The sequence below is a fragment of the Aedes aegypti genome, chromosome 2 (assembly GCF_002204515.2).
Source record: "Aedes aegypti strain LVP_AGWG chromosome 2, AaegL5.0 Primary Assembly, whole genome shotgun sequence".
Classification (NCBI taxonomy): Eukaryota; Metazoa; Arthropoda; class Insecta; order Diptera; family Culicidae; genus Aedes; species Aedes aegypti.
Window position 1 is genome coordinate 360,007,016 of NC_035108.1, and position 26,212 is coordinate 360,033,227.

The 26,212-nt window shown below is 36.3% G+C and overlaps 1 protein-coding gene across 3 annotated transcripts; it reads right to left on the bottom strand.

The window, feature by feature from the left end:
- Positions 1-3,246: 3,246 nt before the first annotated feature.
- LOC5573072 lies at positions 3,247-26,212 on the bottom strand. 3 transcript variants are annotated; one of them, XM_021846450.1, is made up of 6 exons: positions 26,057-26,212; positions 25,550-25,634; positions 25,432-25,519; positions 4,822-4,986; positions 4,698-4,753; positions 3,247-4,637 (listed from the first exon to the last, which is right to left on the bottom strand). In XM_021846450.1, the coding sequence occupies exons 3-6, from the start codon at positions 25,493-25,495 to the stop codon at positions 4,494-4,496; spliced, it is 429 nt and encodes a 142-aa protein (XP_021702142.1). In that variant the 5' UTR covers positions 25,496-25,519; positions 25,550-25,634; positions 26,057-26,212; the 3' UTR covers positions 3,247-4,493. The 3 variants fall into 3 exon arrangements, with proteins under 3 accessions (XP_021702142.1, XP_021702141.1, XP_021702139.1); XM_021846449.1 differs by lacking the exon at positions 26,057-26,212 and adding an exon at positions 25,800-26,011 and having other exon boundaries at positions 25,432-25,634; XM_021846447.1 differs by lacking the exon at positions 26,057-26,212 and adding an exon at positions 25,697-26,011 and having other exon boundaries at positions 25,432-25,634.

Sequence of the window (26,212 nt, forward strand, 5' to 3'; positions counted from 1 at the left end):
TTTAATGCATTAGTGAGGATTTAAATATCCTGTAATCATTCACCTGTAAATAAAATAATATGAATAATCTCTTGTTTTTTGTTGTTCCGTAGTCTATCTGCTGTTCCTATCTGCTTCAATATTTTGTTATTTCTCATTCTTACATTCTTCATACAAAAATCTTATCATACTCCAAAAAGTAAAACTTTAAAGAATCGAATAAAAAAAGTAAATTCCTGGTGTTTTTCAATATCTGATTTCTGATTTCTAAAAGACGCTTTCTTGAAGAACATCGTACAAAAATCTTATCATACTCCAAAAAGTAAAACTTTAAAGAATCGAATAAAAAAGGTAAATTCCTGGTGTTTTTCAAAATCTGATTTCTGATTTCTAAAAGTCCATCAGGAACTATTCAACAAAATTTCAAAATAATGGAAAAATTTCCTAAAAAATTTAAATTTAGAATAAGAGGAAAACTACCATCATCATTTTATAAATTTTCGCTCAAAATCGAAGTAACGTTTATAAAAATCTATCAGTGCATTCCACTTACAATCTGTAGCGCAATGATAGATTTTCATGAGGATTGCTTTAAATTTAAGCGAAAGAAACTGGTTTTTAATTTTGCTGATGATTGAATGATGGATTATTGAGCCATAATCTAACATCACGAATTTTATCTTTGGCAATGTTCTTAAAAAATACCGCCATGATTTTCGTGTTGAACTTCTACAATATAATAATAATACAAATTAATTAATAATAGTTTTAATTGCAGGGAAATAAAAGTTTTTTTTTAATTTCTGCTTTTAAGCTCCCTTTTAACATCAATTTTAGAATTACAAAATACATCACATTAACCGCCTACGGAAAGGCAATTTTCTTCGAAAGCTGTTACCTTTTCACAGAAACAATTTGTTTTCTCTTGAAATGAAACTGAGTTTATATTGAACGTAAGACCTAATCTAGGAAAACCAAGAGTAGCTATCAGATTGTGTGACATAACAGAAATTTAAATAATTGGTAACAAATTATAGCTCTTTTAACAGTCTATACACGTGGGTACCAGAATGATCCGGAATTACGGTATGACTCATAGAATTTGAGGAAACTTCGGAGAAAAATCAACGAAAATACGCCCGAGAGAATGTTTCGCGCAACGCACAGTATATTCCTTTAAATAGAGGCGCAGCATCCATCATTGTAGCTACGATAGTACAAGGTCAATAGCCATGTTTCCATGTATCAATCGCATTAGGGTAATCCGTATTAGCTATATTGCTGCAAATTGAATTACGTCCCCCTGCGCTCAGAAACCAGTGTAAATCATATGCTGTGAACGATCAACTGCACCATTCAGCATCGTAGCTCCGGCAGTTGCGTTCGCGGTTCAATTGCTCGCTTCCGGTCCAACCACGGGAACTGAATTTATATTTAGTTCCACTCTCGTACTGACGCCTTTCAATATACCTAGCAACATTTTTCGGGGGAAGACGTCTCCAGCAAACGTATGTGTACCTCGAATGGAGAAGATCCTAAGCGTAGACGTTCGTCGCAATCACTGACCATGGACAATTTCTTTTCGATTGATGATTTCGCTTTGCACTCGTTGTAGAACTAAAACCCAAATGTTCTTAATTTATTTTCCTTAAAATTGTATGCTACCATTTTTGCTTATTTGCAAATTGTTTTTTTTCGTTATTAGAATTTTTGCGATTTTATGGAAAATGTTCTGCCTTCAGAAAACACACCGTCCAATTCTTCCATTCCATGTTGGCAGCCAATATTGGTCTTGTTTCTTATTTTGGTTTGACTTTTTGCTCGCTGATTCGAGGAACTATCGAAAGAAACACATATCACTTTGATCCACGCACAGGATATCGATTTTGTGAGGTTGAAATTGAAGTAGGCCGACTGGATGAATGAAGCTGAGCTTTTTCGACGCTCGGCTCAAGAAAACGGGAAAATCTAGTAGGCATGGCTTGGTCTTGGCGTGGCCATCACTGTTAAGCCAAGTTAACCAACGATCAGATCTATCTGCCCAGCTCAACGGAAAATAAATCAGGTAATGAAGAATCATCGGAATGATTTTATCATGTTTTGTTCTGTGTTTATTTCTTAATCCTACAAGTTCGTAATTGTAATTTTTATGATTTTTTTTATCTCCAAACATTACTTTATTTAATCTCTAACATTTTAATAATAATAGTTCGATTTTATCAGCGTATAAAGCAGTATATTCTTTCGTTTATTTTTTTAAATATTTTTTTTCTTACGTAACACTATTTTAAATCTTAAAACTCTACCTCTTTTTCTTCGTTTTCTTCGAAAATCAATCCCAATCGATAAAATATAATTACTCTTTTACTTGTTTCTAGAGCACATGCCTATGTTTTTGGACTGAAAAGGGGAACTTATTATCAATTTGTTAAAGGCAAGGTGAAAAATTCAGCTATATGGAGTGCTTTCTAGCTACTAATAGTTTCAACGTAGGTGTGGATCCCTTACAGGAAGGAAAATGTGACTGGTGGAAGAGAAGACGTCATTGTTGCCATTTTTCGACAAAATTTTCTTCTTTTCCACTTACAGTCAAGTGCCGCTAGTAGAAACCCTTTATCCGAATTCCCTTAACATCCTAGTATTTATAATGATGTTAGTAGACAATGAGTGTCTTTCTCCTGTACCATTCTGTAATAAATAGCACATTTTTTCTGACTAGCAAGTTACACGACAAAAACAGACTCATGGCAGCACTGTTTTGATGTATTGTTAATTTTTAACAACAAAGATCTGGAATAAGCAGCTTAGTATCGATGTCCAGGCTTGATAGAAACTCCTCTGCGATGCAAAGAGGAGGCGATTTTGCCGTTTTTCTGAGGAGAAAAAAATAAACTCAAAATTTTCAACACAGATCCTCAAGCGATTCGAGTGAGAGTGCAGAAAAATGCGAGGATTTTTTCAGACACTCTCTCTCTCTCGTTGCGATGCTCACCATCACTCACACTTCAAACGAACTCTCGAGTCTGCCGCCCGAACAGACAGTCCTCGGGGAGCTGTGAGAGCACCCTTTTTTGATGGAATTTAACTGGTTTTTTTTTTTGTGCTGCATCTTCCTCGCTCATTTTTCGTTGCCTCGCTGCTTAGCATTTTTTGGCTCCCTCGCAAAGAGGCACTGGCAGCACGCTGCTCTAGAGTATGTCACCGAACTCTGATGATGTTGAGGAGAATTATCAAGCCTGTCGATGTCACATAAATAAATAAAATCAATTTTTAATTCGATAATCAACTTTATTGTTGCTTCGGTGTTGTAGTTGATGTGAAAGTTGTTCAAAACTAATTCAAAACTTATAAGCCATAGTTTTATAATCGGTATTCTTAACAACTATTCTACGATCGCTACTAAATTTAAAACTTAAAACCAGAACGCCCACATACTATAGTACGGATATTTACAAAAGTTTTACTCTCCATGGAAACGAATTTTGACTAGCAACCGTATCGAACCGTAATCATACAACACCGTCTGACCGAACGCCACCTCATAGCCGAACACATTTGGTTGCTTTGATCTGTTTTCGGGACGGAACCGACACCAATGTTCAGTCAGTTAGAACCATTCGCTTGTCTGAACCTACTCCAGCTAGCCAAAATATTAGCCTCGTGCAAAACTGGGATACCAAAAGAGACGAACTGGTTTTAATTGAACATGGCCTGTTTTGTCTGATTTAGTGGAATGTTTTAAGTAGTAATAATATCTGATGTATTTGGAAAAAGAATACTGAAAAGAGGTCGATGTGATAAGGAAAACATAACACCTTTGATCATTTTGCTTATTATCGGTGAAGCGAAACTAAATATCCTGATCACCATTCGATTAAGCAGAAATCAAAAGTGTTACGCAATACACGTAATTTTGCCACCATTTGTTCTTAATTTTAAACAAACAAAGCTCATCTATTATGTTATACCAGTCTATTTAGCACGGAAAGTTTCCAAAATACAGTACTTGTACAGCAAGATGTGATTTGAACCTAGTTTCTAACAAATACTACAGCGATATAAATAAAAAAATAAATCTATTGACTATTTAACAGTATTTGCTTCTTCATTGGATGCTATTTTTCGCATGATCATTATCGCTTGTTGACTAATCAATCGTCATTGATGATAGTTAGCATCTAAACTACTGAACTCGGCTCGTGTTGAATCGTTACATCTTACAATTCACTGTTGTTTGCTGCTTATACTGTCATCCAGAAATTTGAAAATACCTAAAATTCGTTTTTTGATTCTAATTCTTACGACGCACGTTCTCAAACTTCCGTTTCAAATAGAATGAAACATGTCCTCAAAGACGAACTGGCAAATAAGAAAAAAAAACTTGATGTGGCAAAAGGTTCTCGCATTTTCATTTCGTAGCACTACAAAAAGAACCAAAAAAAAAGGTTAATAAAGCTACTATCGGCGGTTCCAAAATGGCGGCCCATGTCAAACGTCACGGTCGTTCAATGGGATTAAGCACGAACTAAGAATGCAAGTGCGGCAGCCAACACCAATCCGAGGGTGACCTGCACCGATGATGCACCGTTGCAGCCATCTTCGTAACAGGCGCAGACCTCCTGGCGGCCACCAAAGCCGGAACGCTGGTAGCATTTGCCCTAAAATGGAAACGTTAGTACCTAATATGAAGAATAGCAGTTTAGCAAGAGTATGCAAACCTTGTAGGAGGATTCATCCCAGCCGCAACCACGGATGATTCTGGTGTCTGGAGGAACTGTAAACGAAAAAAAAAACAAGTTTCTAGATTTTTTAGACAAAATTTATCCAAAGACAATAACTTACGATTGTTGACGGAAAATTCAATCGATTGGACGATCTTTCGGCAGAAGGTGTACTTGTTGCCATCCTTGTGGGTGTCGCAGTCAACCATCATATCGTTCGGCGGTTTATCGTACGAGCACATCGAATCATCCGCACTGTTACATGTGAAGCACCGGATCGCATCACCTAATAAAGATAAATATGGAGAGGAAAAATCATCAATAAAATCATATGGCAAGTGAAAAATTCGATTCATGACGAGACCGCTTTTATGTTGTACACTTCAAAGATAAAAATTAAAGAGTAAGTCGATTAAAATTCCATAAAATTCAAACTCCACGTAACATTTCTCACTTGACTGAAATCAATCAAAGTTTTATTCATTTCACTTTAAAATGGGCACTGTAATTCGTAGAATGTGTTTATGTGACTTGAATTATCGACAGCTTTGTTCTCTTCGTCTCGACGTTTTTTTATAGAAAACCTATAAAACCTAAATATGCAGCATTTTTTTAATAATTATGCCTGCTGTCAAATTTCGTTTTGGCCGACAAAAAAGTCCTCAACGAAGAGAAAAAAAATGCGGCAAGATAAAAGTTCCCCGATGGAGAGAAATCGGTTATGTAATTTACGCCCTTATTCTAGCACACGATTGAGATTATATTAACCAATCGCTGTAACATAACACACATTAACCATTAACCGTTTGATTCTGATGAAATTTTCAGGGAAAACCACAAATGAGTTATATTTTTGATTTAGACATTGAACATTATGAATTTGTTGATGGTTTTAAACTTCCAAAATTGGTCTAAATTTGTTATAGGGAAATGGAAGAAACCTTATCGAAGACTTTAAAAACCAATGTGACATTGATTCACTTGGCAGAATGTATTGTTTCAATTTAGAAACTATTGTGATCATTCCGGGAACATGGTCACCCGATATCGGTTCTGTAGGAACCTCAAAGGTACATTTCCAAAATACCACTGCACTGATATCTTTTGACGGCCCAAAATTCATGATTTTTTAACCAGAAGTAAATACATGCCATGTCATGAATTATTAAGTGGTTCTGATCATTTTCGGCCATTCGGTGACAAGTTCCGATAGGATAAATGGTCACTTTTATGAACTTTTATGCAGTCGTGTGATAGCTTGAATAACATGATTTTCGCACAGAATTGAATATTTTTTGCATATAGGGGAACTGGGGTAAAATGAACACCCTATGCAATTTTCATGGATCTGTCAGATTCTTCTTTTATAGCTCAGAATTGAAGAAAAAAGTCTATGCAATGTTACAAGTTGAAATATTGTGATGGAAATAGAATTTTATCAACATTATCATAATTTTGAAAACTTCTTTCCACAGAGTCAATGTCCCGAACATGCGAGTAAAATGAACATGTAATGGGAGTAAAATGAACACCATTCAAAATTGAACGGAATGCGGTATGATTCTCGGCATCTGGTGCATATCTCACAGACAGCGTTCAGCCACGACCATTTCCACGTCTGTATTTGTATTTTTCTTCGGAAAACTCTCGGTATCTGAAATAAAGTCCGGTAGTATTCGCCCTGTTCCGGTATTCATATTACCCCCATCTCGAACGGTTCATTTTACACCCAAAGAATCAACATCTTCAAATCATTTGTTCTAAGAATTTAGAAAATGAAAATGCTTTCAATCTCCGTCTACTTATCATAAATACTTTAAAGATATGATGTGCTACGCTGTTCAGTAGATTTTTGATGATTTCAGTCATAAAAACCTTTAATTCCACAAATTGAAAAATTACATCATCTGAGAACACGGGGGGACATACTTTGTTTTTACTTACTTTTCCAGCTTTAGACAGTTCTAGATCGCGTTGGAGTTGTCGAAATAGTTCCTTAGTTTGAGGATTAAGGATGGTGCTACGTTTTGCATAGATTAATTATAGCATAATTACCGTAAAACACAAACCAGTTCATTTTACCCACAGTTTATCTACTTCCTTTTTTGTTTGGCCTTATGACCCAACCGGAATACAACGTTCTTCTCAACTTGGTGGTTTATAAGCTCTTTCTCATTAAAGACCTTTGAAGTAATGGTGGAAGATCGAAATATAGGACACCGAATTCCAGTCCGCTCGCTAGGTAGGAGATTGTCCGCCCCACGATGGTTCAGAACCGGTCGGACTCAATCGATACCGATATTTCCGCATGACATTTTAGCGTTTAGCAAAGCCATCTTGACTAGAAAACCGTAGTGATTGAACCCTTGATAAACGTCCCAAACGGACCGAAACGTCGGGAAAAATCAAATATTAGCTTTTTTAATTTCCTGAAGACTGCTCAGCCAACATTGGTTCAATGAACTTTGATATCTTCAAAAATTCATTATTTGTCGTATTTGTATGTAATATTGTCAAAACTCCAAACAGTTGATACATTCTGCCAAGCAAATCAATTTTACACTTATTCCATAAAACTATTGATAAGGTTTCTTGAATTTCCACATTATGTAAGTAGTTGTTGGGGAAGATAGGAGGGGGCAGTTGAGATTCCTTACGCGACTTACAATTTATTTTCGGTTTTCATACCATTGGAGACAGAAAAATCTAAAAAAATGTCGAATATCAAGGTTTCTTTTATTTCCTTTATTTTTATTCTAAGAACAAAGAAAACCTTTTATGATGCGCAGCTATTCATCAAGACCAAGCTGTATCTAACAGTATCAGCGTTGCTCTTTGATTATAAAACAAAGCCAAACTTTGAATTTTCAAGTGCACAAGACTGGAAAATCTGACAGCAGTTCGCGTTGAAAAACAATCAAATTGCTTGCTAGCTGGTGGTGACCAACGGGATAGATTTTCAACGCGGAGCGCTGTTTGGTTCTTAAGTCTTGTGCTCTTGAAAATTTGAGGTGTGGCTTCGTTCTATAATCACCTTAACCCTATTGACCGATTAAATAAATTGCTTGCTTTTCTCATAGAAATTCGCATACAAACTTTGAAGCACTTGTACAGTCTCAGGTTTTATCTAAATGAGCTCAAATTTTGGGAGGACACCAAGAATTTGATCTAGAATCGAATGAGCGGTGTGGAGCGAAAACAAATTTTTGAGCCACCTTACTACATACATTTCTAAAGTTGTATTAGTGGAATTCTTATGTTTGATGGAATCCTTAATCCTTGACGCATTAATTTCCGGTTATTTATGTGTTATGGCAGATAATGGTAGAACACGGTTTTCCGGCGAAACTGATTAGACTGATTCGTGCAACGTTGGATGGATCGAAATCAAGTGTGCGGGTTGCGGATGAGACTTCAACCTCCTTCGTAACCTTAGATGGATTGAAGTAAGGAGATGCGCTTTCAAACCTTTGTTCAACATTGCTTTGCTACGGGCGTGCAAAGAAGCGGTACCATCGTCATCCGGTCGCATATGCTCCTGAGTTTTGCGGACGATATCGATATAATCGGAATTGATCGTCGAGCCGTAGAAGAGGCATTCGTGCCTTTTAAAAGGGAGACAGCGAGGATTAGACTTACCATCAACACCAGCAAAACTAAGTACATGATCGCTGGTAGACAGCGTGGTTCCAATAGTGGCGTTGGTAGTGAAGTGGTGCTGAAAAATTTGAAGTAGTGGAAGAATTTGTGTATCTTGGAACACTAGTGACGTGCGATAATGATGTTACCCGCGAGGTGAAAAGGCGTCTTGCAGCTGCAAATAGGGCTTTTTACAGGCTCCGTAACCAGCCTAAGTACCGTAGCCTGCAGACGCCCGACCAACCAGTCTTCATAATTCTTTATAGTTCTTTGACCAACGATGGCGATCGCTAACGGTTCAAAACGAATCTATATCGATCGCTTATCCTTCCGGTTGCTCTATACGGCCATGAATCCTGGATGTTAAAAGAGGTCGACCGGAAAGCGTTTGGAGTTTTTGAGCGTAAAGTGCTGCGAACAATACTCGGCGGTAAACAAGAAAATGGCATTTGACGGCGTCGCATAAATCATTAGCTGTACCAAGTATATAAAGAAGTGAATATTATCAAGCTCATAGAACACGGCAGGCTGCGTTGAGCTGGTCACGTGTTACGAATGCCGGAAGAACGACAAGCTAAAATAATATTCAGTAGAGAACCTGGACGAGGCCGTCGGCTTCGTGGTAGGCCGCGCACACGTTGGCTTTTTGCAGTTGAAGAGGACTTAAAGGCACTTAACGTTCAGGGCGACTGGAAGCGATTGGCTCAGGACCGAGCCCAGTGGAGAAGAATTATCCATTCGGCGTAGATTCATCGTAGCGGATTGTAGCCCATCAAGTATCAAGTAAGTAAGGAATGGTTAGATGATCCCACGCTTTTTTCATTGAATCTCTATGTAACTCCGAATGTTCTGTTCAATCACGGAATAGCAACGTAATGCTCAGCTATGGTCATGAAAGATTTGTAGTGAGTTCACAATGTTTAGTGAAATGTTCGACAAAAGCCTAATTTTGCGGTGGACTTCAATTATTCAAGAACATTCTCATGATGCAGTTTTAATAAGATAAAAGCCCTAGATGATGTTGGAAAAATTAAAACGTGAGATTAACCCAACTGACTTCTTTTTTTTTATTTGTCAGGAAGAAGGCTTGGGATTCGAGAAGATTCCGTTTAAATTGGTCTACCCATTCTATAGTGTTGAAAACCTAAAATTTTAGAAAAATAAGACTTGGTACTATGTTCAAGAAACCTAAATAAAAATGGAATGGTGTTTGTATGTCACGAAATGGCTTACGAACGGGTAAACGGATTTGAATGAATCTTTTTCCGTTCTGTTCGTCAAGGGTTTCGACGTGTTTAGGTGTATAAAAATCCCAGGATATTCACCGGGAAAGTCGGAAAAACGAGCGTGAAAGGAACTTTCATTTTGTATGGGACGATACATGGCGTTTTTCAACAGCCTACTTGATGGCAAGACGAAGTTTGCCGGGACCACTAGTTTTAGATAATTATTGCATGTCTTTATATATAAATTTCGCACAAGAATAAACTACAATCCAAACTAGGTTCGAAAATAGAGTATAAGCACGGATTTTGGTCAGCATATTAGAAAATAGTTTATACAAATACAGTCAACTATCTCTAACTCAATATTCCATACCGTTTTGACTCATATTTCGAACACTTAAGGCCAACACTGTTGGCCCAACAGTGACTTCAAATGCATCTGATAGGCGTGAATTAGAAGATATATGTGAAAATTTCAATTCCTTCGTAAAACTTAACTGTTTGCTATTGGGTGTGCCTGTAAAATGTTGATTTAATTAGTTTTTGTGTGATTTTTACGGAAAAGTATGTAACAACATTTTGATTCAAATGCCGAACACTGTGTCTCATATTCCGAACACCTTGATTAAAATTCCGAACAGCACGAATAAATCACACTCAAATGAATAATTTCGCGAATACGTTTATCTGAGCTGGTTTCACTGACCTCGAACTAGAGAATCGTTACAATTCCCAAGACATAAAAAAGATTTAAAGACTTTGAAATTAAATTCCAAGTGACTGCCATTTCCGCGCAAATCGATGGCATATTTCAGTGAAACATTTCAACCAAATTGCCGTACAAAAACCGAGTGTTCGGAATATAAGTCTGTTCGGAATTTGAGACCAAATGGTATCTCAATATTGAGTTAGAGAACCATAAGCCTCTGCACTGTTTTGATTTTGTATGGGATTTTGACGTTTACTGGCCTTGTTGTTTACACAATTTACGAAAGAGTAAAGTTGTAAGTTTTCACATAAGATGAGTGTGTTCACTTTTACCTAAAATATTGTGTTGACGTGTTAGAGGGCTGAACACAAAAGATTGGCGTTTTCCATAGTAATCTCCATATAAACTTCAAATAGCGTGTGCACAACCAAATTTCTTCCGAATCACTTCAAATTTTGGGATGATCATTTTCATCATAATTGACAACGTTTAAGCATAGGGGAGCAAAAACTTCAAAATTTGCATCAGTCTAGTGTACAAATTCTACTTCGTGAAATGTTCTCCACTAATGGCAACAATTGGTTCTATGGAAAAACCAGGTGATCCTACCCTATATGAACATTAAAATTCTTCGTGTCATTTGATTTGCTAGAAAGTATCACCCTTGGCGCATGGCAACCGCGATGCACTTCGGAACATGTGTATTTACGACGCAAGTGTTGCAATTAAATTTGCAGTGAGCAAAAATAAATCCGTTATTTCGTACGTGTGTAGATTAGGGCGGTTCAAAATTTAAAAATGCTTGAGAATCCAAGCTCCCATATGATCCTTACTATCCTTAAAATAAAACACAGAGCACTATCTGTGAAATTGTCAGTTTTCTAGGTGGTGATTTGAAGGTGGCCCAAAGACAATGTACGTTTATATGAAAATTACTATTCAGAAATTTTGAGATATGTTCCAAACACGCTAGTACTGTAATGTAAGTACAAGTTTATTATCCCATAGTGAAAACTCATTCTACAAACTGAATAAGGAAATTTGCTGAAGAGAGAAGTTCAATCCGACGGATAGGAGAAGAGATATTCATGAGTTTGTTTGCTATTATTTAGCCTAATATGGAATTATAGCCCTGCAAGCATGTACAAAAATCCCTAAAAAATTAGCTCAAAAGGGATTTGTTTCTCAAGCAACATCCTTCATTAAATTTTGAAGAATGAGTTTTCAATATGGAATGAAAAGTTTCTACTTACATTACAGTTCTAACGTGTTTGGAACATTTCTCTAAATTTCTCCATAGTAATTTCCATATAAACCTACACTGTCTTTGGGCCACCTTTAAATCACCACCTAGCAAGCTAAAAATTTCACAGAACATTATTTTCATGGTAAGGATTGCAAGGAGCATATGGGAGATTTGGATCGCCCTAGTGTAGATATATACCACATTACAAATCTAGATTAACATCAAGACAGCGGCGTGAAAATCGTTCTTTCCTCGTTCCTGTCCTCAATATACATAAGTAACATTTGAGCAAAAGACAGCTATTTCCAATACTATATTTAGCTAAATAAACTATAACTATAACTTGAAATTTTCATTTGTCAGGAAATATGACAGCTGAAACATTTCTTATATATGTCAACCAAGAATGATAATCTACTTCCTGGAAGTTTTTTTTTTTTTTTTCATCTTTGGTAAGTAGGCTTTGATCGGGTTGCCGGTATTGTTTCTGCGCTTGTCAATTTTTTTCCATTTTTCAGGTGGATTTCATTTCCAAGCAATTGGTTTCGAAGGTGGACATTTTACGATCTGGAACATCGAGGATTTGCATGAGACGAACTGTACTGACAAGTTTGGTGCTTGTGGAAAAAAAAAGCTGTTTGGCTGTTTGGCTGTTTGGCTGTTTGGCCGTGTGCTGGTGGTGTGAATTCGAATTTGAAGGAAGAAACTCGAACAAGCTGATATCGTCAAGGATTTGATGAAATAGAAACGAACTTAAAAAATCAAGCTTCAACTAATCAAGTTTATTTTTGTGCTGGTGAAAATACTTGGTTGGCATCGACGATCTCAAGTCGTTGTATCAGATTGAAGTTCCTTAAGTATAATTTTATTTATTTTATTATTCTAATTATTATTACTCGTATACATTATCAATATTATTATTATATTTGTTTATTTTTTATAATTACCCCGTCAATTTTCCGAGTTCTGTTTGATCCTTCGACCTTGACGTTTGCTTTTCCCGGGGCAAGCGACGAGGGCAGGATCAAACATGTCGCGCGTCGGTCTCGTAAGTGAAAAAGTGGCGTGATCGGTGAGTTCGGTTGAAGAAAGTGGAAAAGTGCCGCGATCGGTTAGTTCTGTTTGATCTTTCGACCTTGACGCTTGCTCCTGGGCAGTGCATCAAGAAAGCCCGAACAGTTTTTTTTTATTCTTTTTGGGTCGCGCGCTAATTTTTTTTTTTTTCCTGAGTGCTTTTTTATAGCCGAGCAAACGAGTGAAGCCGAAAGTGGATTGTGGCTGCTCAGTCAAGGATAACGGATCAATTGGTGAGCTCGTTTCATGCTACTATTTCTAATCTATAAAATATGTATGACTTCACATTCAATCGTTACAATGGTGGGATGTAAATATGATTTTTCAACAAACTATGGATGGTTCGTCACTGTGAGTGTCGACACAAACTCTGATTCATGATTTATTTATGTTTAACATTTTTTTTCAGAACACCTCTTATATACCTTTATTTTTGTAATTAAAAAAAACTTTGAATGGTTCGACACTACAAGTGTAGACTTGCGAAAGGTTCACTTTATTCAACAAACTTTGGATGGTTCGCCACTGTAAGTGTCAGCATAAGAATAAGAGTGTTCTATGATGTCCCAACCAATCGAGTTTTTTGTTTCTTTTCAAATGAGTAAAATATAATAACCCATGCTTTCGTCCTGACAGCTGTAGGAATGTTACATTTAGGTATTTGTTCAACAAACTTTGAATGGTTCGTCACCTCAAGTGTCGGCATAATTTTCCTCTACATAGAAATTGTTCATTTCAAATGAAAATATTATATTAACGTATAAGCATGTATATATCTCACAAATCATTGTTTATCATGGTCTAATCGCTTATCAAAGTGAATCCTATGACCCAACGATCCTTCCCATTAACAAACATCCCTCCCAGTAACCTTTGTGGAGATGCAGAGGCAAACACGGTCTCCAAAAAGCAAAGGTTACACACTAACATCCCTTCCCCCAATCCCACCTGACTGCAAGGACGTGGCCGGCGCCGTTATTGACCCTGTATAAATAGAGGCACTGAATTATGCACACTGAAGAAGATTATGGCCAATCCCAGCCGAACTTCTAGTTGATTCTTTGTGCATTTTCACTGACTTCGGTCAATCACGGAATAGCAACCATTGATATGTGTAGTCAGTCTAAGCTAAGCTAAGCTAAGCTATAATTACCCCGTCAATTTTCCATTATGGAGACTGACGGGGATGGGACATCCGGTGAAAATAGTGAATTATCTTCTACCAAACGTTTTCGTATTAAAACTTATCCCTCCAGTTTTTTAGGTCCTTTTGTTGTTTATTTTCGCAAAAAGGAAAAACCTATAAATGTTCTTTTAATATCTTCGGAAATTTATAAATTGTATAAATCTGTCAAGGAAATTAAAAAAATTTCTCTTGACAAATTGAGGGTTATTTTCGGATCTCGTGATGACGCAAATTCATTACTAGAATCTAAACTATTTTGTAATTCATATCGAGTTTACGCACCTTGTGACTCGTGTGAAATTAACGGGATCATTTATGATGAAGATTTGGATTGTAATGATATTGTTAATTTCGGTTCTGGCAAATTTAAAAATAAAGCTATTCCACCTGTGAAAATTTTAGATTGCATGCGATTATCGAAATTAACATTTTCTGATAAAAAATCATCATACATGCATTCCAATTGCATAAAAATTACATTTGAAGGATCTGTTCTACCAGATTATGTAGATATAGACAATGTTATTTTTCAAGTTAGACTTTATTATCCGAAGATTATGCATTGCGATCGTTGCCTTCTTTTCGGTCATACATCGCAATTTTGTTCGAACAAATTAAAATGTTCTAAATGTGGTGAAGGTCATTCATCTGTTGATTGTAACAAATCTTCAGATATTTGTATTTATTGTGGTAAAAAACATAATTTCTTAAAAGAATGTTCTGTTTATATTGCACACCAAACACAATCGAATCATAAAATTAAAAATAGAAGCAAATTATCATACTCTGAAGTAACTAAAACAATTTCTGATTTACCCTCAACGAATATGTTTGCTCCTCTTTCACAGAATGTTGATAATGAAGTATCAAATGATGATCACGAACATTTTGTATATAAACCTCCCAATAAAAGAAAAAGAATTATAAAATCAATTATAAAAAATGATGATTTTACAAATCCTCAACCATCAACATCATTTGATACCAATTTTCCTCCTCTTAGTTCTCCTACTTCTCGAGTTATTCCTGGTTTTCAGAAAAATATGACTTATTCTGAAGAAAACTCTAAAGAAAAAAATAACAATTCTAATTCTACTTTTCAAAAAACTGAAAATTCAGGTGAAGATAATTCTATTTTACATATTTTGGAAGAATTGATTGAGTTTCTAGGTTTAAATGAGTTTTGGAAAAAAATAATTAAGATAATTTTACCTTTTTTGGCCTGCATTTTTGAAAAATTGAATTCAATTGGACCCCTCATTTGCTCTTTATTTTCTTCGTAATGGCTTCATCCAAAAATTATAATTTAAACATTTTGCAGTGGAACTGTCGAAGCATAATTCCCAAAATTGATAGATTAAAAGTGTTAGTTGTTAATTGTGATGTAGATATATTTTGTTTAAATGAAACGTGGTTAGAGGAAACTAAATCGTTTCGAATTCCATCTTTCAACATTGTCCGGAAAGATCGCAACACTGCATATGGTGGTGTGCTTATTGGGATTCGAGAAAATATTGAGTTTAAATATTTGGATTTTACAATAGATTCAGAAATTGAATATGTTGCTGTTTCTATTAAACATAATGGTTTGGAATTTTCAATTATTTGCATATATATTCCTCCCCAAACTAAATTTTCATTATTGGAGCTTAAAACAATTTTAAATAATATTCCATCCCCTTTCTATATACTAGGCGATTTGAATGCTCATAACTTGGCTTGGGGTAGCCATAAAACTGATGGTAGGGGTTCACTTATAATGGATGTAATTGATGACTTAAATTTAAATATTCTTAATGATGGTTCTTTCACCAGGATTGTTGTACCCTTGGTTGTACCTCCTGGTCGCCATTCTTGTATTGATTTATCTATTTGTTCCAATGGTTTATCCATGAATTCTTCTTGGGAAACTGTTGAAGATGCAAATGGAAGTGACCATCTTCCTATATTGATTAGTATTTATAATCCTAATTTCAATCAAAATAATCTAGAACATTGTGTTCCTGATTTGACAAAAAATGTAGATTGGGTTAAATTTTCTGATTTAGTTTCCCTTGCATTACTCAGTTTTGATAATTCACTTTCCACAATTGAAAGTTATGATAATTTTTCAAAATTATTAGTTGAATGTTTAAAAAAATCACAAACCAAAAAAATAATGCAATCTACTTCTAAGAAAAAACACTCTTCATTTTGGTGGGATGAGGATTGCACCATTGCTTTGAAAAATAAATCTAATGCCTTTAAATTATTCAGGCGTTCAGGATCTAGGGAGCATTATATTTTGTATTGCAAAACAGAAGCTCAATTTACCAGAGTTACAAAATTTAAGAAAAGGAACTATTGGAGAAATTTCATTGAAAATCTTGATTCTGATACATCTTTATCAAAATTGTGGACTGTTGCTCGTAACATGAGAAATTATAATGTTTCTAATATACCAGTTTTGGAATACTCGGAAGATTGGATTGATCAATTTGCTTCTAAAATATGTCCTGATTTTACACCATTAGATATAAAATATAAAAATTCTTCATCATATAATTATTTCCCTAATCTTTGTACTGAATTTTCTATTGAAGAAATGGATCTGGCATTATCAATTACGAAAAACACTGCACCTGGTATTGATAATATAAAATTTATAGTGTTGAAAAATTTACCAATTGATGGGAAGTTACATTTACTTTCAATATATAATAATTTTTTATTTCAAAATATTTTTCCAATGGAATGGCGTTTTGTAAAAGTTGTAAGTATTTTAAAACCTGGTAAAAATCCTTCTCTAGTTGAAAGTAGAAGACCAATTAGTTTATTATCCTGTCTTCGTAAATTAATGGAAAGGATGATTTTAAATCGGCTTGAATTATGGGCTGAAAAAAACAACATTTTTTCTTCGTCTCAATTTGGTTTTAGAAAAGGTCGAGGTACACGTGATTGTGTAGCTCTTTTAAATTCACATATTGAGTTATCATTTAACAAGAAACAAGATGTAGTTTCCACATTTCTTGATGTTTCTGGTGCATATGATTCTGTTCTGATAGATTTGCTCTATAATAAAATGATCGATTGTAAACTTCCCTTAATTATTGCAAATTTTTTGTGCAATTTATTTTCTTTTAAAATTATGCATTTTTTTCATAATGGTGCAACAAAAATGATTCGTTACAGTTATTTTGGTCTTCCACAGGGGTCTTGTTTAAGTCCATTTTTATATAATTTATTCACTAGAGATATTGTTTCTATTATTCCTAATGAATGTTATTTCATTCAATTTGCTGATGATAAGGTTATTTCCATCAGTGGTAAGAATAGAGAAGTTATTCGTCATTTTATGCAAAGTTGTTTAGACAACATTGATACATGGGCGCATAATAATGGTTTTACTTTTTCAGTGCAAAAAACTAAATTTATTATTTTTTCTCGAAAGCACTCTCCAATTGATATTGACTTGTATTTAAATAATCACCATATTGATCAAGTTTTTGAATATAAATATTTAGGAATATGGTTTGATCCTAAATTAACATGGAATAATCATATTCAATATATTCAAACCGTTTGTTCCAAGAGGATTAATTTTCTTCGAACGATCACTGGTACTTGGTGGGGAGCTCATCCCAGTGATTTAATTACACTTTATAAAACAACTATTCGTTCTGTAATGGAGTATGGTTGTTTTTCTTTTGGTAGTGCTGTTCAATCGCATTTTTCTAAACTGGAAAAAAATCAATTTCGTTGTTTAAGAATTTGTTTGAAATTAATGAATTCAACCCATACTAAATCTGTTGAAGTTTTAGCTGGTATTACTCCTCTCCGAATTCGTTTCGATGAATTAAATTGTAAGTTTTTATTTCAATGTTTTTCAAACAATCATCCAATAATAAATATATTGAAATCTTTGTATGAAATTAATCCTTCCAGTAAAATATTGAGCTCATTTATTTATTGTTCTGCTCATAATGTCATGTTAGATACATCTCCTGGTTTTCATGAATACAGCATGAATGTTCACTCATTTCGACCTAATATTGATTTTACCTTACATGAAGAATTGAAAAATATTCATCCAAATGCTCGTGCTTCTTTTGCTAATTTATTATTTCAGCGTAAATTTATTGGAGTTGAACCCAAACAAATTTATTTTACAGATGGATCTTTAATAAATAATGTAGCAGGTTTTGGAGTATTTAACTTTCACATAGCACATTTTTTCAAATTAGAAACTCCTTGTTCCATTTACATAGCTGAGTTAACAGCTCTTCATTTTGCTTGCTGCTTGATCAAAAATTGTGCCCCAAACATTTATATGGTGTGCTCTGATAGTTTTAGCAGTCTTCATGCTTTGAATACTATCAATTTTAATTTCAAAACAAGTAATATTATTTTATCTATTAAAGAAATATTAAATGATTTGTTTTGCAGAGGATTTATCATAAAATTTGTTTGGGTTCCAGCACATTGTAATATTTACGGTAATGAACAAGCTGATTCTTTAGCAAAATTAGGTGTTTCTCGTGGAATAATTTATAATCGTGTAATTTATCCATCCGAATACTTTTCTAAATTGAAACAACATTCTATGGACAATTGGCAAAATACTTGGAACGCAAGTGATAAAGGGCGTTATTGTTATTCTATTTGTCCAAAGGTAAAGTGTTTGCCTTCGTTTGATCAATTATCACTTGGACGTAATTTTATTTGTTTCTATTCTAGACTTATGTCTAATCATTATATATGCAACAGTCATTTATATCGCATAAATATCAAAGATTCAAATCTTTGTGAATGCGGTGAGTCATATGAAGATATAGATCATATTGTCTTTAATTGCACTCGTTTTAGTTTGCCAAGAAAGGCTATTTTCGAAAAAATTACAAAATTGGGTCACAATATACCAAATTCTATCCGAGATATTCTGGCGTGTAAAAATTTGAATATTTTAAAAATGTTATATGGGTATTTTAATGAGATTTCTTATTTTAGTTGATACGTTTTTTATATATTTTCAGATAGTGGACCTTCCGTATAATTTGTTTTTCTTTGGAGATTTTACCTGTTTCAGTTCCAGTCACTTGGATACAAAAGGACCCTCATGATGATTACGACGGCTCCGATATGGATCAATTCCGGATGAGCCTTTAGTTCTTAAGTTTTCTTTTTGTAATGATTTCAGAAAAGATAAAGAGGTTTTGTGCCTTTTTGAGAAAGATTCCAAAGTGAAATCACTCAAAGGGGTTTTTCCCTCTTTCAAAATTGAAGTTAAAAATAAATAAATAAATAAATAAATTCCTGGAAGTTTCATGAGGATGTAAATAAATACATAATTTTTCTTATTTTTGAAATTCCTAATAACAGTTCTCATTTCTTCCAAATCAGTCCCCTAAGTATTGTCGAAATTGTTCTCTTTCTGAGAAAATGCTTCCGAAATGCTGAATAATTTGATTTTCAACTGTATACCATCCCAACATTTAATTGTCTAACAGAGGAACATGATGTAAATTTCACCACTGGATCAGTCGCTCCGGCTTCTTTTCTATAGGAATTCTTTATATTGCTCATAATGATTATGTTTTCAAAAGCTCTGAACTGAAGTTTTTGTTGATTACCAACATTTAATTTGGACTCCACGCTACTCCTCCTTAAAATTTATAATTAATTTTATAGTATGAGTGGTATTGGAAAAGTGAATGTTCTGTAACTACATTTTGCAATCTTCAAAACTGTAAATTTAAATAAAAGAAAAAAAAGAGTGATGTACGCTTTAACAACGTTCCCCTACTTCGTAAATTATACTATAGACTAATATACTGCATGGCAAGGCAATCAATCACTTCGATTCAGCACAGAAGGAGTATGAATAAACCGCTGTCGGTCATTCATTCGCACTGTCCCGTTTGAGCACCAACAGACTGCCATCTGTGTACGATATGGAATAAACTCTTCCACGTCCAATAGACCTGCAATGGACGACCCCACGGAAAAATGTATCCAATCAAAACAATTTAGATCCAATTTAGTCTCAAGTTCGACGATTCAGCATGTGCGTGCGTTTCTATAGGACTGAAACGAGCTTCTGAGAAGTGTGCCAAATGCAGTCCAGTCAATTTGCTGTATAGGATGTGGCGAGAACAGTTGTGGCGTCAAATAGTCCGGGACGGCGTGTTTGTTTGATTGCATAATTAAGCAGCACACATGGGTCTGGGCCCAAGTAACTTGGTGGTCAAAAATGCAAGAAATTTAAATAGAATTTAGAATTTTCCTATTAGCCTCCAGATTGTATGGTTTGTGCAAGTTATTCGATAAAACAGATACTTATTTTTAGAAATATTTAATGCTTTGCATGGCTTTCATTAAGTCATTGGATTGTTTAAATTGAAAAATACTATGAATTATTTACAAAAGCCGTAAACTATCCTAGATACAAATGTGATGTTTTAATATAGTAAACTCTCCCTAACTCGATATTAAAGGAACCAGCGAGTAAGGGTGGTGTCGATTAATAGAACACACAACCAGTGCAAATGCAATTCAAGGGATCATCGAGTTAGTAATGAGAACCAACCTTTACTATTGTTCTCTAACTCGATATCGAGATACATAATATCGAGTAAAAAAGAAATGACTGTATTTATTTACAAAAGAATAAATATAAAACTAATATTTTAACCGAACTTGGCCGTTCAACACATCAATGTGTAATGGCGGCAAAAATAAGAAGGGGGAGCCCAGACTGACGCATTAATTAATTTAATAGACGGAGTTTACTGTGGCGACGGCTTCCACAATTTACAGTTTTGGTCCATATATGCATTCATAACTAAACAAACTTTTTTCACTGAGATTAGATTTATCTTGCAAATATAGGCTGCCAATAACTGCCTTTATGTAACATTTGCATTTTTGATAATTTTAATGTAACTTTCATAACCAAATAATACCTAGGTAAATCTAGCCAGAACAAACAATAAGAACTTATGAAGATTTGAACATCTTTCTTTCCTATGTTATGTACAGTAGGGTGGTTCAAAAACCGTTTTTGCTCCACACCGTTTTGGATTCTAGAATCTGAGTGTCCTTCCAAAATTTGAGCTGATTTGGATGAAAACTGAGACTGTACAATAGGATGCGGCTTATTTTTTCGAAATGTCTCAAAACCGAAAATTCGTATGCTCTTATGAATTCAATCACATCAAAAGGGAAACCTCAAATTTTAAGCCAAAAGTATTAAGATTTAGTGGTGGCGCAAGCCTTCCTTAACCGAGTGGTTAGAGTCCTCGGATACAAAGCAAAGCCATGCTGAAGGTGTCTGGGTTCGATTCCCGGTCGGTCCAGGATCGTTTTGTAATGAAAATTTCCTTGACTTCCCTGGGCATAGAGTATCATCGTACCTGCCACACGATATACAACTGTGAAAATGGCAACTTTGGCAAAGAAAGCTCTCAGTTAATAACTGTGGAAGTGCTCTTAGAACACTACGCTGAGTAGCTGGCTCTGTGGGGACGAAGAAAATGGTGGCGCAAGCGACTTGAAAGTGAATTTCCAAGTTATGAAATACGACCTTCAGCGAAGTCTTCATAACATTGTAATTTTCAACCAATTTTAAAGTTCTTAGCATCATTCTTTTCAAAATTCATAATATTAATAATTCATAAAAAGTTGGTTGAACATCAAATTTGTCTAAAATTAAAACTTGTCTTCATTAAAAGTAGTTTTTTCCAAATGTTTCCTCTTTTTACTAAAAAAATATTCATGAATACTTCATCGATTTTAAATCATTTTACATGATTTTGAAGCAATTGATTTAGTAGGTTTTAAATTGTGGATACAACAAATTAATTTATTAATTGTTTTGATTTACATATTTAACCAAAAGTGCCGAACAACATGTATTTTCAACAGAAAATAGTATTTGTTGTCGATTTAACGTTCGTACTTGAGCTGAAACTGTTTTTTTTATTTGTTGAACCTTTAAGCAATTTTTCATAAATTTTATAACAAATATATTTTTGCAGTGAACACATTTTTATTTAAACTTTGTTGATTTTGAATGAACTAGAACGCGAGTACGAGTAGGAGTTCTACACACTCAAGTTGGCCATGAGGAGGAATTAAGAACGAATATTGGAAAGTTCTGTGCCCACCGGCTGACGAACGAAAACGACTTACGACTATTTGATTTCGCCGCCTCCAAAAATATAGCCATTCGTACCACCTACTTCCATACCGATACACCTGGAGATCACAAGACAAAATCACAAATCGACCAAGTTCTGATTGACGAACGGTACTTCTCCTACATTATTGACGTCAGGACCTATCGTGGCGCTAACATCGACTCTGACCACTATCTGGTGATGGTAAATCTGCGCCCAAAACTCTCCGTCGTTAATAACGTACGGTATCGACGGCCACCCCGGTATAACCTAGAGCGACTTAAGCAACCGGATGTCGCAACTGCGTACGCGCAGCACCTCGAGACTGCACTACCGGAAGAGGGTGAGCTGGATGAAGCCCCTCTTGAAGACTGCTGGAGAACAGTGAAAGCAGCCATCAACAATGCAGCTGAGAGCAACGTCGGGTACGTGGGACGGAATCGACGGAACGATTGGTTCGACGAGGAGTGTAGGCAGATTCTGGAGAAGAAGAATGCAACGCAGGCGGTCATGCTGCAGCATGGGACCCGGCAGAACGTGGAACGTTATAGACGGAAACGGCAACAGCGGACTCGCCTCTTTCGAGAGAAAAAAAAAAACGCCGCCTGGAGGAGACGGGGTGCGAGGAGATGGAACAGCTATGCCGGTTCCAAGAAACACGTAAGTTCTCTCAGAAGCTCAACACATCGCGCAACGGCTACGTGCCGCGAGCCGAGATGTGCAGAGATAAGGATAGGAGCATTTTGACGGACGAGCGTGAAGTAATCAAAGGCAGGCTTGATAATACATAGTCAGAGTTCGGTGACATACTCCAGAGCAGCATGCTGCCATTGCCTCTTTGCGGCAGTGAAAAAATGTTAAGCAGATATACAACAAAAAATGAGCGAGGAAGATGCAGCACAAAGCACGACAGAGTTAAATTCAATCAAAGAAGAGTGCCATCCCATTTTTTGTGCACTCTCACTCGAATCGCTTGAGGATCTGAGTTGAAAATTTTGAGTTCAGCTTTTACTCCTCAGAAAAACGACAAAATCGTCTCATCTTTCCATCGCAGAGGAGTTTCTATCAAGCCTGTCGAAAAATGGAAGTAGCACTTCGACGAACACCTGAATGGCGCTGGAAACACAGGCAATGAAGGACGGTACAACGGAGGAAATGCCTTCGTTAGAGTTGCGGGCGATGGCAAACAACTAGAAAGGCGGCAAGTTGGATTGTGAGAACTTTTGAGAAGACCACTTGAGGGTATCAGAAATTATATCGGGATACATTCACCGACATTTTACAATTTCTGAAAAATTGTTGTGTAATGATTCATTACGCAACTCAGAACAGTTGCGTAATGAGAAACCGTTGCGTAATGAATCATTACAGCACTGGTTTCAGTTGCGTAATGACTATTCCCGCACTACATACTTCAGTGCAGGAAAGTAGGCCGTTTCATGACAGATTGGTGTGATGAAAATCAGCCTATTACGATGAAAAATTGCAAAAAGTATTTATCCCAGATCATCTTCCGTCGTCTGTCACTTGTAGTAAACGAGTTCGTGGGAAGTTATCGAGCTGGCGTCTTTGACGGTGGATCGACAACGGACCATATCTTTACTGTACGGCAAATCCTCCAAATCTTTCGCGAATACCAGGTCTCACGCTGTGTCTGAACCAAACTATTATAAAATCGAATGTACATCGGATTTTTTCACGTTATAGATCAGTATTTGGTCTATACTTTCATAATCGGAAGGTTCCAAAATATTCTATCGGGGATTTTTTTTTTGTTTTAGTATGAAAAAAAGCTAAAAAGTTGCAAAAATAAAAATTTAACCGATGGAATATTTTAAAACCTTCCGATTATGAAACAATAACTCAAATACTAAACTCTAGCGACAAAAAATCCGTTGTACATTCGATTTTCATAATCTGTTGGTTCAGACATAGCGTGGGTCCCAACGCATTACTTTTTCATCGATTTCAAGGCAGCATATGATAGTATCGACCGCATAGAGCTATGGAAAATCATGGACGCTTTCCCGGGAAGCTCACGAGAATGATAAGAGCGACGATGGACGATGTGCAAAATTGTGTGAAGGTTTCAGGCGAACATTCCAGTTCGTTTGGATCCCGCCGGGGACTACGACAAGGTGATAGACTTTCGTGCCTGTTATTCAATATTGCGCTAGAGGGTGTTATGGGAGAGCCTAGCTTAACAGCCGGAGTACGATTTTACGAGATCCAGTCAATTTGTTTACTTCGTGAATGATATGGACATTGTCGGCCGAACATTTGAAAAGGTGGCAGACCTGTACACCCACCTGAAACGCGAGGCAGTAAATGTTGGACTTGTGGTGAATGTAACCAAGACAAAAAACATGCTAACTGGTGAATTTTGCGGTTTTCGACAATGTTATTCATAGTAAAAATACCTATCGAGATCTGTGTTCAGAATTTGTATAGAGGTCAATGGGTGACCCCTGGCGATTTTTCTTTACAAAAGCAAGTTTTCCCATAGTACATCCCATACAAACTTTGAACGGCTGGCGCTAAAATAAAGTTTCACCAATCGAGCTGAAATTGCACAATTGTTATGGGATCTAAATGCAATCCAAAAAGTGCACTGGAGCGAGAATCTAAATTTTGTCCACCACTAATGTCTACTGAGTTCATCAGTGACTGAAACGAGTCATATTAATCGGCTCGACTTTTAAAGTAGGCCCCATACTATAACTAACTTCTCATGACCTTGACAAGCGAATGAGATTACTAGTAATTCTAATTAGGTAATGAACGGTGTCTTCCTGCACAGACGATAGCGATACGTTCACAACACGTTGCAGCAGTCAACTTCTAATCAGCAAAATCCCCCTCCAGACGATTTCCAATATCCAATAACGTGTTTTATATTCTCGCGAAAAATGCTTAATGCACATAAAGTTTCCACACAAAATGCTAAGCACAGTAGAATCGCACAAACCAAACGTAGAAACAATGTGTTGGCTCTCTAGAATGCAAATCTTCATTATTTCCACACATTTAACATCAGTCCATGCGAAAACCCTCTCTCACGTGCTTGTCGTTTCGCTCTTGCAACAGAGCGCGCAATTGAGAGTTGAAGAAAATCACACGGAACAGGATATCGATCGCAAAGATTCACCCTCACTAACACACTGCCATCGAAGCCACAAATCATCATGCAGCCGTCCTCTACTCTAGCCTGGCACTAGCGCAGCAGGTCGGCTTCCCCCTCATTTCACCCGCGATGTTATCCTCAAATCCATTTTCTTACATAATCATGAGCATGTCCTTCGGGGAAATCATTCGACATATAAAACGTTTCAATAGCCCATTTTCTAAAGAACAACTTGGTCAAGGCAGATATTTATTAAACCAAAAAGACAGTAGTTTTAATACAGGCTATGCTGTACGTTGAACGCAACATTGTTCGGATCTAGTTACGCCAAGTGAAAAATCGATTTTAGAAGGACGAATTTTCCAACTTACCTCTTTGTACAACGAACGATAGCAGCAGGACACTGGCCAGGATTATCGATTGCAGCACAGCCATTTCTTTTGATCCTTTTTTTTATTCCTGTGACTGGAATAGGGTGTATCAACGCACACTTCCGGTTATTTCGAAGCCAATCAGTGGGGCGGGACACAGGTCAGGTCGATTAGGGTTACTTCCACGCAATGCAGCACACCACCTAGAAATCACACGTCACGTTTAATTCTGAATTTGTGGAAGGTCTCCACATGGCACCCGCACTTTGGTACAGGGAGGGGATGTAGTCAATTTTCCAATCAAATCCAGTTTCACACAGAACTGCTATGCTCACGCCATACTGTCTGCCCGTTTGCTGCTAACTGACCTGGAGGGGTTCACAACACGCAGCACAGCAGGAATCGCACCCACCGAGAAACTATTTCAATCAATATTACTCCGCCGAACCTCACAGCAGGACTGGTAGTGCCCTCAACTCCAGAAAAAGAAAATTGTGTAACTGATTCGAAAGGTCCTCTTCGCACTACGGTACCAGCGGGTGGTGAATCCACCGGAACAGCTGCAGCAGCCAAACTCGGGTGGGTGTGGGGTGAGCAAAGCAAATTTAAAGGGATTTTTTTTTACCCGGAGAAAACGTTGGCACGGAACACACGACACAACGCAATGAGGACTAGTGAACGACCGACGACGACAGACTGTGCTCTTCGAAATGGGCGCCCCACCGTTGGAGCTCTCGGACGGCTGATTCTAGCTCCAACGACAAAACGTTGAAGAGCAAAA